The sequence below is a fragment of the Perissodus microlepis genome, chromosome 6, assembly GCF_051167445.1.
Source record: "Perissodus microlepis isolate ML-2025 ecotype Zambia chromosome 6, ASM5116744v1, whole genome shotgun sequence".
NCBI classification, from domain to species: Eukaryota; Metazoa; Chordata; class Actinopteri; order Cichliformes; family Cichlidae; genus Perissodus; species Perissodus microlepis.
The window spans coordinates 36,786,740-36,801,451 of record NC_140466.1 but is presented as its reverse complement, the minus strand read 5'-3'; the positions used below and the strand labels follow the sequence as shown (position 1 = coordinate 36,801,451).

Genomic DNA, 14,712 nt, shown 5'->3' with positions numbered 1-14,712 from the left:
ACAAAGAAAGAACCTTTTAGTGTCTAACATCCCCGTTGGACATTTAAAAACAAAATCTCTTCTCTTGAGACGAGCTCATGTTTCATAAAAATGCTCCCAGATAAAATTATGCTGATTCAAACATTTTCAGAAAACATAGTAAGTCTCGGTCAAAACAAGAAAAAAAATCATGTTTCAAAAGAGCTTCAATTCACTGAATGCGGCCAATTTGGTGAATCGGGAAATACTGGACACACTTAATTTGTTTGTGCTTAAAAAAGTATCCTTTGCCTCCTTCTTTATGTTTTACCTATTTGAAATTTACTTCTGTTTTATTCCGCTAAAAAGAATGCAAATACCGATTTTTACATCCAGAGAAAAAGCCATATAAGTCTCAATGTTTCGGTTTCTGGTGTCCATAGAAGCATCACTCTGACACTTGGATACAGGGGCTCGGATCGGCCTGACAGAGCTCAGCCGGGCGGTGATTGATGGCCGAGACCCTCGGCAGGTTGTAAAGCAGCCAGGTTGGATGCTGTTTAGGAGATAGAGAGCAGATAAAGAAGAAGAAGAAGAAAAAGGGTGAAGGGCTCTAATGGGGGAATCCGGACTGTCTGCGCCGTGATGGAGTGGTCTGTCTCTCTCCTGGAGGCACTAATGCCCTCCAGTTTATACACAGACACACAGACTTCTCACGGGAGACGGGAGGACTCATCACATTGCCCGCGTTTATCTGGACAAATTATTCATCATAAAAATGCTTCTCTCCTCGAAAGCTCAGACAAAATGAATCCCCTCTGTGTGATAACACTAAAGAGGCTCTAAACGCTCGTTCGTTCTTCGGCAAGTGTACCTCTGCGTGGTTTTCTCATTAAATTAGACCAACAAGCCCCGCTGGAAATTTCTACTTAAGCAACGAAACAACACGGCAATAAATCAGAGCACCGTGGCTGTAACGACTTGTTTCCTCTGCAGTAATAACAATGGAAGTGGAGGCTTAGGAGTCGATATACTGGGCGGCGGGTCTCCCTCCCTGCATCTAGCTCAAGTTTATTCCTCCTCCATCGCGCCACAATATGAGAAACAAAATAACAAAACATGCATCTATCACTATGGAAGACATCGCCTCCTCTCTGCTGTCGCGTTTATATACAAATCTCCCGCTATTAATGTTTGCAGGGTGGAGATAATTTACTTTATTTGCATGGTTAAAGACCAGAGAAAAAACGCTTCGCTGTTGTTTCATTTCCCACATAAATCAGGAATTCCTCTGCCGGTAAAAGTCGGTCGTTTGTCAGCCGGGTCTGGCGTGCCGGGTGACAGAAAACGAGAAACAGAAGTCCCATTAGGTAAACCATTCAACGCCGCAATTTATACAGCAGGCCGGGCGGGTTCATAAACACAGCCGGTTGCGTCATGCTGCGTGTTTGCGGTTGTGTATGAGAGATATAGAGGTCTGTCCCGCACTTTTAACGACTCCGAATCAGGGCCAAACACATCAGCAGAGAGGAGGCCTGACATCTGAAGATACAATCATGTGAGGAATTTTATTTTGCGCAAAAAGTGTGCGCTTTTCTTTCTTATTATTTCTGTTTATTATTATTATTTGTTTTTGTTTTGTGGGTTACCCACAAACGTCGGACAGGCCTCGGGAGAAAAAGTCCTGAAAAGCCCGAATTTTTAAGCCGCCATGTTTCTACGTCTTTCTGCTAAATCCCGGCGTTGTTTTGGAGATCAAATTGTGTGTGTGTGTGTGTGTGTGTGTGTGTGTGTGTGTGTGTGTGGCCGCTGGTCCTGTCCTGCAGGGCGGAGGTAGACGTTACGGATCACTGAGATAGCGTCTTCCAACTCTGCCTAATGGAGCTATTACTGGCTGCAGGCCTCTGCTATCTAAACACACGCACGCACACGCGAGCACGCGCATGCACTCTCAGCTTTTAAGCTACAGGCTCCAAGACGCGCGAACTTTTACGCACGACGTCCAGTCTGCAAAGATTTACACTTGTTTCTGTCTGTTTACTTTTTGATTACTTTTGTACGAGCTTATAACAAAATGAAGATCCTGTTCCTGTTGTTTTAGCCCCTAATCGAGCTGTCTGGATAGGACATCCCCAAAAGTTTAATGACGTTTACAGAGTGATCTTATAATGTAAGAAACAATGTGAAGGTGACATTTTAACAGGTGAGGACAATCGAGATTTATTAAGATCTAATATTCAAATTTCTGTAAGACCATAAAGCATTAAAAAGTATCACAATTATGATTTTTCTGTTTTTACACATATTTCATTAAGTTTCGTCATTTTCGCTAATTTTGTTGATCCACCCAAATAAAGGACGACTTTTCTTCACGCTGCCAAACTGAACAAAATATGCGATGCGGACGAGAAATGCATTTTTTTAGCTGAATGTATTCTTACTGCGTCATTTCACGAAAAGAAAGAAAACAAAGAAAAAACGGTTATAAATCAAGACCCATTTCCGAAACTGGAAACGAATAAAACACAGCAAAGCCAAAAGATTCGCTGGTAAATATCTTGTAAACAAAAAAATAACAATAAAATTTTTAAGAACATGTTTATTATTACTCGGTTCGTTTGTCAAGTTATTATTCATTTGAACTGATTGTGCAATTGTGATTTTCGGTTTAAATCTTTTTGCACTTGAAAACTGTAGAAATTTGCACTCTGTTCTATTCAGTTCTATTTCATCTCTGTAAATTTCTACACGCTCTCAGTCTGAGGCGCACGTTACCTCCAAAACAAACTGACTTGTTTTTTTTTTTCCTTGCTGTTGAATTTTGAATAATGATGGATTGCATTTATATAGCGCTTTTCGGGGCCCTCAAAGCGCTGTACAATTCCACTATTCATTCACTCTCACATTCACACACTGGTGGAGGCAAGCTACAGTTGTAGCCACAGCTGCCCTGGGGCAGACTGATAGAAGCGAGGCTGCCATATCGCGCCATCGGCCCCTCTGGCCAACACCAGTAGGCGGCAGGTGAAGTGTCTTGCCCAACCGGCAACCTTCCGGTTACAAGACGAACTGCCAACTCTTTGAGCCACAATCTAGTCCGCATAACACTGAATCGAAGAAATGATACGACTTCAGAGTCGTGTTTATAGTATACAGCTGTGTGTGTGTGTGTGTGTGTCAGTTATTGCCCTTTAACTGCCTAATAAAGTTTGTTTCTGGAGCTGACTGACCCTCCTTCATCATCACATTTAACCTTCTGACAACTATCTGAGCTGTCCTTTACATCCAAACACACACATTGCACGCACACACGCGCTCGCTCTCTATCACGCACACACACACACAGCACACAAATGCATGGCTCTGAAGCGGTGATTATCTCCCTCACTTCTCTCTCTCTCTCCATCCAACCATCCAGAGCCGCCTGGCGCCTCTGCAGGGCCGCAAACAGACAGAAGACAAGAGGTGTAGCATTTCCTATTGTTACATTCATAATACAGAGGGGTGGGTGGGGGGGGGGGGAGAGAAATTTCACTAAATTCACTCATGTCCCAGTTGTAAAGTTATGGCTTCAAACAAAAAACGAAAGAAAAAAAACACACAAACCCAAATTCCCTGAAGTGACTATGAGTTCTGTAACAATATTAAATAAAATAGGCTTAAACTGAAAAATAGAAGTTAAACTTTGACCTTGGTGCTAGAATGATAAAAACAATTTTTAAAAAAATCATGGCTGATGTTCATCAGATTTTGTGGATATTCTGCTGTTTGTTTTCCAAAATGTTACCCTGAAAATGTTCAAATTTAAGTATTTAGTTTTCAAGTAGAACATAATTGCAGGAGAACAGGGACATAACAAGTTACAATTTTCAAGGAAATGCAAAGCAAAATATGTTGTTAGTAGCTTTGTAAGTGGTGGTAGCTGACAGGGTATTTTAAAAGAAAGGAGACACAAATTGCCTTATAAGTATAATTTGTACAAGTAGCATAAAAGACTGTGACCAAGTGCATGAGCTCTTGGAGCAGAGATCGAGAAGGATCTAGTAACAAAATGACCAAGTAATCCTTCAGTATCTTCAAAGAAAACATGATTTTGTTTTTTTCAGTAAACGGAGGCAAAGTGATACATTCAAGTAATTTAACCCATCAAACTTCTGATAAGCTTCACTCACCCACATTCTAACTGACTTATCTCTGTTTGTGTGAAAGATAAAAGTCCAATCAGAAGCTCCCGGAAAGGTCACAGTCTCCCTTCCACGTCTGTCAGCACCACAAACACAACAGCCTCCTCCCTCCAGATGGACATTATACAGTAAAATGAGTCGCTGCTGTTTGTAGAGCTGAACTCGCGGCGTTCCTCCAGCTTTACTGCAAAAGCTCAGAGGACATGTAGGATCCCTAAAATTCACACACACCCACACGCACAGTGAAGAATTCCCAACACTTGCACAGCTTCTGACAAGAACGCTGCTCAGGGGCATGAAATTGTTTTTAAAAAGTAAAGGATATTCATTTTATGTTGGGTGGGAACTGGTAACAGCCATGAAACTGTGGCACTATACACTGAATGTGATGGATATTTGGATTACTGTGAGCGATTGAATATGTAGCCTGTTTGCTTCATTAGATTCTTCTTTCTTTAGTGTGGCTCCACAGAGTCAGCTTCAAGTTTTAAATCTAAAATGAGATCATGCATAGTTCACGGTTAAAGAATTCCTCACTCTGAAGACCCTTTAAGAACACCAAGAGCACCACATTCTCAAAATGCTTGCCCTCCCAACCAAAACCAAATGTCCCGAGTCACTTAACTTGAACAAGTTTTATTTTCTTTCCAATAGCTACTTTAGAGCTCTGGCTACACTGACACACAGAAACCGAGTGCTCAGCCTGGCGTCTTTGGATTTAATGCTTATTTAAAGTAAATGGAGGCGGCCGCGTGCCAGTCTAAACACCATCCTGCTTTGTTTGGCCCTTTTTTATGAGGACGCGCTCAATGATGACATAGAGTGAAATAGAGAAAGTTGCCGATGTGTCTACACGGACATCCACACATACATCTGTCTGTTTCTAGCTCCATAGATAGAGCTGCACCGCAGGATATTTACTATCTGCTGGGTTACACACAGGCAGCACAGGTCTGTGTGTGGCCATAAACAAGATCATTGTTAGTTTAGTTTAGTTTGGTGTTACATTTACCTTATTCACCTTATGAAATTATGACAATGTGCACAGCGGCAGGTATATTTCACATAATAAAATAAACTGTAATACAGCAACTTTTTTCTTTTTTTTACATCTCAGACAAATTTGCAAATTTTGATCCTAATACTTAAATAAATAAATACTTACATTGCTGTAAGAGAGAAATAGTGAAAACATATGTTTGGGGGCCCCGCAGGGACCATAAGGCTCATCGATGGAGTCATGTCAGATCTTGATTGTGCAGTTTTTGATATGTTACACTTTGTTCTGTAAAGACTCATAGAAAGCGTAATAAAAGTCTACAAATGCATTCTGAATTGTTGTAAAGTACATATGAAAAACGGGATTGTGTTATTCAGTATCTTTGCAGATTTGAAGGAAGACAACAGAAACTGAAGGGAAACTTTGCTCCTGGGACATTTGTTTATGTCCCTTTCTCTCAGTGTGTTTTTCCCACACGGGATAATAAAAAACTGAGAGATAAATGTTAGAGTTTAGAAAAAAGCTTTTCTAGTAAATTTGCTCTTGATTGCAACACTTATCGGAAATATCGGAGTGCTTGTTTTGGCATGTGCAACTTCTTTTCATATAGTTTACCAAATTTAGTTAAGTTAATACATAAACAAAAATTACTGTATGTCTACAGGAGTGAACCATTCATTTTCCCAAGAGGGCCACACTAGAGGTAAGGTCAAAAATAAAAGTGAGTTCAACCCTCTGCAGCAGTCCCAGTCTCTCATGTGGCCCTTTGGGAAAATTAATTGCCCGCTTTTTGTCTACATGGATGTTCAGAAGTGTCCCCACAACACAAACACACAGACATGTGAGCCCGAAATAATCATAATTTATTTTTGTGTTTAGTCATCAACTTGTGATGTCTGAGTTTAGGCTTTGTCCTTATGATGTATCCTAATAGTCCAGTAAAAGGACATGTATTATTTTCTTTGTTTCACCAAATTAATTTTATTTCCCAGACTGTAAGAACCAACAGTGAAAGCTCCACTTCACCAGGACACAGTGTTAAACTGTGTGATTACATTTTGGACCGACAGATTGTCCCAGGCTTACTCCAAACTTCCACGTTTCTGATTCTAAAGAAGAATAAGCTCTCCCATTAGAATGAACTACAAACAACCCTCCGAGAGTTTTCTGTGGTATTCACTGTGAATGTGTGTGTATGAAACAACACATGCAGCTGAAAACTGTCTTAAAAAGTTACTTGAATAAAATGAGTCATGTAGATGTTTTGAAACTATAATTTTTGATGCTGCACGTTGGCAGGTTCAATAAAGAAGCACTGCCACTGAGTTAGTAATTCTAATATCGCAGCTGTTTGTGAAGAGTCCAGCTACCAGGCGCCGTCCACCTGCCATGTGTCCAGAGAGGAAAAACTCGCAGGAGGACCAGAGGGAGAGGGGTGAATGAGGCGAGGGGTCCCACTGCAAAACGGAAAGGGGAGCTGATAGGAGCAGATTAGGCCGGGCTAAAAACGTCAGTCAGTTTTCTTGGAGGAATTTTAATTGCCCCGGGGGGGCTGCTTATCGGCCCAGAGCGGTTATTAATACAACAGCAGCGATAAAGAGGACAGAGGGACACCGAGTAGAGCTGCTGGAAGACGAGGCTGCAGAGGCGCAGAGAGACCGGGCATGTCTGCTGAGAGTTCTGAGAGTGAACAGAAATGATAGCAGCTCCGTGTTGTGCAGTAAACAGCGGGGATCTGCGCCTCAGTGGAGCTGCAGTGAGTGGCAGGTTTAAAGCGCCATCAGACACTTTTATTGCTCCGCTGTTACATGAAACGGGGAAGTTTTCTGGAGTATTTTACGCACCTCCCTGATGTGCAGTCCAGCTTCTCTAAAAAACAGAGTAAAGGTTTGAAAATCCGGAGCTTTGTGAGACGGAAGCGAGCGGCCTTTACTGAACGCAGTCAGTCTCAAAGAATAAAAACAGTACACGTTTGTACATATTGACCATTATGTGTTCCATCGCATATATATTTTATTTCCTGTCTGCTGTTTTTGACCACTTTAATCCAAAAAAAAAAGCAAATTTTAAAGCCACCTTTGTTCCACATTTTGGCTGCGAAAATGTCTCCTGGCGCTAAAAATTGTCGTTTATTATTTTGGGTAATGATTTTCAGAGAAACTTCTATTAGTCAACTCAGTTACACTTCATCTACAAGGCAGGAACTCTTAACCTGACCTTGACGTATCACCGCCGACACGAACTGTTAGCCTCTGAAAAGAGCACACGGATTGGCACAAAAACCAAGGGCCACACAAAACTACAAGGACCCCGGGGGTATAACCGTAGTGTAAAATAACAATAATATTTTAAAAATAACTCTGTACATTAGATTTAAATATAATAATAAACGTATAGGGCCAGCTATTTGCAGGGCTGTTTCTGTGCTTCTTGGAGCTAAATGAGTGCGTAAAAGGTGGGGAAAATAATTTAAGTACAATCTAAGGAGCTTGGACAAACAAAGCGTCTGGATTTCTTTAAGTTTCTGGACTACGTTCCACCTCTCATCCGAGAAGCTTCTTCAGCTCTAAGAGCAATTGGTGGAGAGTCCCAGATTTTAAGTCCTATTGGGACTGTCCCCAAGATGTACAGAAACACGAAGGAACCGGGCAGTGGACGAGTATTGTCAGTACAATTCTTAGTTCACCACGTTCAAAAAAACATAACCAGTCCGTGCAAACGCGTCACCTATGCCCCTCCCTCCTCCTCTCTCTCTAATTCCCAAACGTTTCTCTTCCAGCCTTCACGGACTTTCCATTTCACACACACCCCTCCCCCTGATACCAGAAGAGGCAGAGGTGCTCCTTCCCCTCCCCGGTCCAAACTTCACTCACAAAGCCCGATATTATATCTGTCAGGCAAGACATCTGCATGGACAAACCCGGGACTAATACCCGTGTTTTCGTGCGATTTATGGCGATGAGGGATTTCAGAGGCTTAACGCACCTCCGATTGCCAAACAAGGGGCTTTTACGCTCAATTATTTGCTAGAGAAAAAAGTGGGAAAAGGCGAAGGGGAGTGCATGTTACTCGGAGGGCTTCATTTCCTCGATGCTGCAGAGCAGGAGCTGGATGACATGATGCTGCAGAGCCCGCTCACCTCCACGCCGTTTTCTGTCAAGGATATCCTGAAGCTGGAGCAGCAGCAGCAACAACAGCAACAGCAGCAGTCCGGAACCCTGGAGCTCACGCACCGAATCCACACCCAGCAGCACTTGTCCCGCTCTCCTCCCCAGCAGCAGCAGCAGCATTTCCAAACCGCGCCGTCCTGCATGCTCGCCGGAGCCCGAGACAGCCCTTCCTTCTCGGACGGAGAAGACAACCTGGCTTACCTCAGCGCGCTTGCAGTGCGGGAGGAAGAACGGGGGGACACCAGCCTATCTCCAGACATGTACGTGCATCCCGGCTTGCAAGGAGCCAAGCTGGAGGCCGCCGAGCTGGAGGAGCAGGAAAGCAGTGAGTACAAACTCGAGCTGCTGTTGTAAAAACTGCACGAAAAGGCAAAAGACGCGCGTAAAAGTATTTTAAAAAATTTCAACAGGCCTTTTAAAGAAAACCAGAAAGATTCACAGTATAAAGGACGAAAGAGCAAAGCGGATTAAACCTTTAATATGTCATATTTTCAGTGCCCGCAGAATGCTTTACATGTTTACCACAAACTCAGTGACCTGTAACGCAACCAAACAGCAAATAGTAAAAATGCCTCTAATGTTAACATCAACTTTCACACAGCACTTTCTTTGTAACTGATCTGGTCACAGTTGTATGGCTCATTATCAAATTTAATACCAAGAGACTTTAAACTTAATGTGAGCCACGTGAGAAAACATAACATAGTTTGTGAAATTTTCTAAATAATATACTCGTGACCTTAAAGATGACACCCGGCGGAAAAATCAAAAGATAATACGTGCAAAAAATACTTAATAAAATACGTGGAACATAATTTGGGTTACGCGGCTTTCTGGGGCCTCTTGTCTCTTCCCGGCTCTTCCATCTGCACACACGCCGGGCATTATTCCAATAAAGAGCTTCCAAATGGTGGAAGTCAGAAGCCCTGAGACGAATCCAGTAAAGTCTGGAGATGTCAAACACTTTCTAGTGGTTCAGTCGCTTGCCTGTTATTTGGAGTCTGTTATGCTGTCTGGACCATAAACCGACAATTAGTTTAAAGAGGCTTGTAAAAGAAGTGACACCGACAAGTAGCGCTAATAAACACAGGCGGACACGGCGACTTCGGCTCCTCTCTACAGAGTTCACACAATTATTCATCAGACATAAACTGTTGACAGAATTAGCGGGTAGGTGACTTGCATCCTTCTAAGTTAAGAAGTGTTAAAAATAAATGAATAAATAAACCAACTATAATTAGTCCATTCCGGCGTTCCGTGTTTTATCTTTGAATTGTGCGCCCTGGCTAAAAGCTTGAGCTGCAGTGGAGTGTTGTCTCTGCGGTGACAGGTTCTCGTGAAGCTGACAGGTACTGACGGAAGCGTGAGGGCCTGTGGCTTCAGTTCAATACTTTATTGAGTGAGGATTAAAACAAATGCCACAATTGGGAGACATGATTCCCGTGTTTTCTTAAAGAGATATTAACTTCATACTTCTGTGAATTTCCCAACCTGCCCAGAAAACTGCGGGCTGGTGTCCCGGGAGGAGGCAGCCGAGGGCGGGCAGGGCGACACGGAGAGGCCGGTGCAGAAGCAGAGGAGCCGGCGGAGACCCAGAGTGCTTTTTTCCCAGGCACAGGTCTTCGAGCTGGAGAGGCGCTTCAAACAGCAGCGCTACCTGTCCGCCCCGGAGCGAGAGCACCTGGCGACCACCCTCAAACTCACTTCTAACCAGGTGAAGATCTGGTTTCAGAACCGCCGCTACAAGTGCAAACGGCAGCGGCAAGACAAGTCTCTGGAACCGACGGGGCAACATCATCCTCCGCCGCCGAGGCGCGTGGCCGTGCCGGTTCTGGTTCGGGATGGGAAGCCGTGTCTGGGAGGAGCGCAGAGCTATGCCGCCGCGGCTACTGCTCCGTACGGATCCAATCCGTACGGCTATAACGGATACCCGGCCTACACGTACAACAGCCCGGCGTATAACACCAACTACAGCTGCACCTACACCAGTATCCCCGCCCTTCCTCCCTCCGGCACCCCCAACGCCTTCATGAACATGAACTTGGGAAACGTGAGCGGCCTCGGCAGCTCCGCACAGGCTCAAACACACCAAGGGACAGCGGTCACATCTTGTCAGGGCTCGCTGCAGGGGATCAGGGCCTGGTAGCCTCACCATAACAGAACCAGTATCTTTTTTTTAAACGGAGTTCTTCAACCCACATTCTTTCCTTTAGAAGTGTGTATTAACCTGGTCAAAATACAGCCAGAATACAGTATTGCTTATAACGGATGCGCGTTTGGATTCACTTTTCCGGATATTTGGAGAATTATAGAGAAAATTAGTTTCCGTAATTTGCTGGTTGTCGAATTTCTGAACAGCACTGGCTTGGGTGAATTTTTTTTCTGTGGTCCAATATTTGTTGGTGCTCTAGTTCGGCACTGAAGCGCAGAGGGGAAATTACGCACAAGTTTGCGCATTTCACCTTAATTGAACTGAAAAAGACTGTTTTTTAACGATTGTTTTTGTCCTTTATATTTTTAGGTTATGGAAAGACTGGACTGCTTTAAAATGTTTTTTTTGTTCAACAGAGAATTGTTTTAGTCTATTTCACATCTATTCAAATAAACCCAAGAGATTAAAGAAAGTGCGTTTTGATTCTGTATCCGCACAGAAGCATAATAATCTTATTGTATGTGCTAAATTTGAGAAAGAACGATTATTATAATACCAAAACACATCACAGAGAAGAAAATGAAATCCTATCTTCCCCTAAATCTGCAAAGAAATATTATTGATTGTATATATTTTCTTCCATACGGTGTAACAGTGAATCAGATGGTGAATATTAGTGAATCTGATTCGTGGTGGCAGATTTTGCTCATAAACACAGGTTCTGGTAGAAGCTAGGACACAGGAACTCTTTGTCCCGGTGCAAGGCGACGTGAAAGGAGGAAGTTATTCTCCATTTGAGGTCCTTAAAAGGACGCGATTAAGCACCTAAAATACCCGAAGAGCGAGCTGCAGCCGGGCTAGGGAGCGAGAATAATGGCTCTTATTGGATTGTCGGACAAAAGGTGTGTGGTAGGCAGAGCTGGGCACTCAGCAAAGACAAAAGCGCACAGGGGCCGTGAGATTGACGTCCTAATATTCCCATTTGAGCGACAGGCAGCGGGTTATTCTGCGCGGAGAAGGGGACATGGAGGAAAAATGTGGTCACTTTTGTTCCCCTTCAGGAGGCTTTTTTTGTTCGCGGAGAAAGGCTCTCCGAGATCCCCAGCCGTGAGGCTTCGGGGGCAGCCGGGCTCGAGGTGATGGCAGCGGGGAGGCGTTTGTGTGAAAGAAGAGGGTATTATTGCTACAAGTTTCACCATTTATCCCGAGGAGGAAAATGGACTGGAGAATTTTAAGGGGGTGAGCCCGGTGAGGCTGCAGTGCAGCCTATTATTTCAGTATGAGGGTGTTATTTCAGCTCATTCTCACAGGTAACAGTCCAAACTCGGAAAGAAAAATCTTCTGAATACATATATTTATGGATCTATTAACACAAGTAATTATACAATATCACAGAAAAAAATCACATTCAATAGATTTCAGAAGACCTTTGCGCACTAGTGAAAGAAAAGCTGACACACGGATATTTTAATATTTTTCGCGCAGGCCAAGGATCCAAGGTTCTTATTTCGAAGGGTACAAAATCAGAATATTTACCTGGAATGGTCCGTTGTTGATTCAACTATGAAATAAAGCTACAAAAGTATTTTTTATTTTATTTTATTATTTTTTATTTTCGATTGGTCAGAGTTTAGTCCAGTGTCAAAAAAGGTTAATGACTTAAATTGAATGGACAGCAGTTTGGGAATATTTTCCAACCCAAATAAAGCGGAAAATACTCAAATAGCGAAGATGTCCCCTAAGATTCCGAAACGTTTTGTAGATTAATTTCAGTTCACCAATTTCTGATATTTTATAAGAAAAACTATAAGCTGATATTCAGAGGTGGAAAGTACCAAAATAACAACATTGACAGTTTGGCTGGTTGGTGATTTGGTGAGAAGAATTCCTTTTCGCTGGCTCTTAATCGAGCGTTACGCACAAGTGAGGACCAAAAACAGGCACTGGGCATAATTTGAGGACCAAGCTCATCTCAAACCTGTGTTTTGTCGTTTATGGGACGAAAAATCTGTCCAGCTATTTGCTAAAATAATTCTTAAGAAGATAAATGATGAGGGAAGTTATGAGAAAATTAGGGAGGGAAAGCATCAATTGCTGTTTTTCCCCTGCGAGTAATTGTTCCTCCGGCCTGAGAACAATTGTTTCCCAAACCCATTCTTGTGTAATTACACCCACACACTCGTGTCCTAATGGGAGACCGTAGCCAACATTGAGAGCAAACACCGGGAGCTACGTTTACTAGAGCGTCTCACACCGAAACCTCACTTGTGCGTTACTGTGTGAAAGTGGGGCACGGGTTCAGCGAGTCAGTAATATCTAAATTTCGAAATAAGTTGAGCTTACTTTATGTCCACACACACACACACACACACACACACACACACACACACACACACACACACACACACACACACACACAGCGTCACTGAATTTAATTAAAATCTGTATAACTGTCCTAAAGTAACTGCTGCGTTAATAAGAACAGACACAGCCAACATCAGTGTAATTATCGTTGTCGGTGATCGGTGCGTCTCTCACGCTTCTTCCCTGCTAGACTGTCCGGCTTTGTGCTCAGATTGAGATCTGTCCGTCTGAGCTGTTAACCAGCCCATCTCCTGTTTGGAACAAAACAACATTAGAGGCCACCAGAGCGGCCTTAATGCCTTCTCCCCTACTAATGGGGATTAATTGAGAGGTAAACACAGAAAGCTGATAAGCTCTGCGCCCTGAAGTGCTGCCGGCCCGCAGGACAGAGACTGATGGAGGCAAATAAAAGGGAGACAGAGAGGCGTCTAACAGGTAAACACCACTATCCGCAAGGTCACGAGGAAGTGAATAAACAACAACAACAACAACAACAACAACAGCAATAATAATAATAATAATAATAATAATAATAAAATAACTTGGAAAAAAACACAACAGAATAAATAAGAGCACTCAAATGATAAAAATCTTAAAAACATTCATTTATTCAGCTTTAACTAATAATAGAATAAAATAAAACGAAAAAATTTCCGTTATTTGTCTATTATAGAAATATTTTTATATGAAAATAGAAAGTAGTATGCCTGGTAGTACAACTGGTTAACTAAGGTTATTTCATACTACTGCGCTAAGTGTTCCAGGTCTTACCCTGGGCCTGACAAACCAATGCGCATTCTGGTTCGCACTTGAGAGTCGATCTAATGTTACAAACTACAAAATCAAATTTTATGTCTCGATGTTTTTATTATTGAAAGTATTGGTACCGAAACGGTTTATTTTATTCTTGTTGTTTTGGTTCGACTTCAGCAGAATTTAATTGAACACAGTTATATATCTGCCAATAGCAGCTATTAGTTACATTTTTTCAGTAAAGTGTTACGCTTTCAATAATGACTTAGACATATCCGTGTCTACATATCTGTAGACATGTTTGTAATTGCTAAATAAAATTATTTTTTAAAAAATCTGGCTACATAGTGCCCATTAAATATTGGCGCCTTACCTCAAATTAATATAGTAATATTACGGTAAAAATACACAAATAAAACCTTTCTGTAACATAAAGTAACATAAAACTTTTTGGCTGTATTACAAATTAAAAAAAATATTACAGTATTCATTACAAAGCCCAGTAATAGTTTTAGCATCGTTATTACACACAGTGTTGGATTACTAATTAACTTTAGGAGCTGTGTTGTTGTAGCTAAGCTGAACTGCTGTACACTGCTGGACAGTTTAATGTATAAAAATATAAAATGCTTTACATAATAAAAATATGGTTTATAGAATTGTAATCTCCGAGATAAAAAACTACTTATCACTAAAACATTTTAGTGGCTTGTAAATGAAATAAAATTTTACCGCTAATAATGATAAAACATTGCAGTATCCAGGAGCTATTTTTAGTTGTACCAATGTGAACTGATTTTTTCAGCTTCCAGTGCATCAGTGGTGGTAATTGACAGTAAAATGAGCCATTTCAACACACACACACACACACTTGTGTCACACTTTTTTTTAATTTGGCCCATATATTTGCTTACTGATTTGTTTACAGCACACAGTTAGCTGCAGCTGCTCTGACTCTGGCTGAGCAAACACACCAGTCATCAGTGTGTTTGCAGCACACCCTGCATGTGTTAATATGTTTGATTTTTCAACTCTGATTTGTAGAGTCTCTCTCAGTTATTTTTTTTCTGCCAAAGTCTGAGTTTGGAGAACTTTCAAACCTAGATAACAACGATACGTCTGCATGACTTG

At 42.0% G+C, this 14,712-nt stretch overlaps 1 protein-coding gene across 1 annotated transcript; it reads left to right on the top strand.

Moving 5' to 3' along the window:
* The first annotated feature begins 7,962 nt into the window (after nt 1-7,962).
* LOC146386131 (homeobox protein Nkx-2.3-like) lies at nt 7,963-11,488 on the top strand. The gene is made up of 2 exons (XM_084932174.1): nt 7,963-8,637; nt 9,812-11,488. Exons 1-2 carry the CDS (start codon nt 8,205-8,207, stop codon nt 10,456-10,458), a joined length of 1,080 nt encoding a protein of 359 aa, XP_084788300.1. The 5' UTR covers nt 7,963-8,204; the 3' UTR covers nt 10,459-11,488.
* The last annotated feature ends 3,224 nt before the right edge of the window (nt 11,489-14,712 follow it).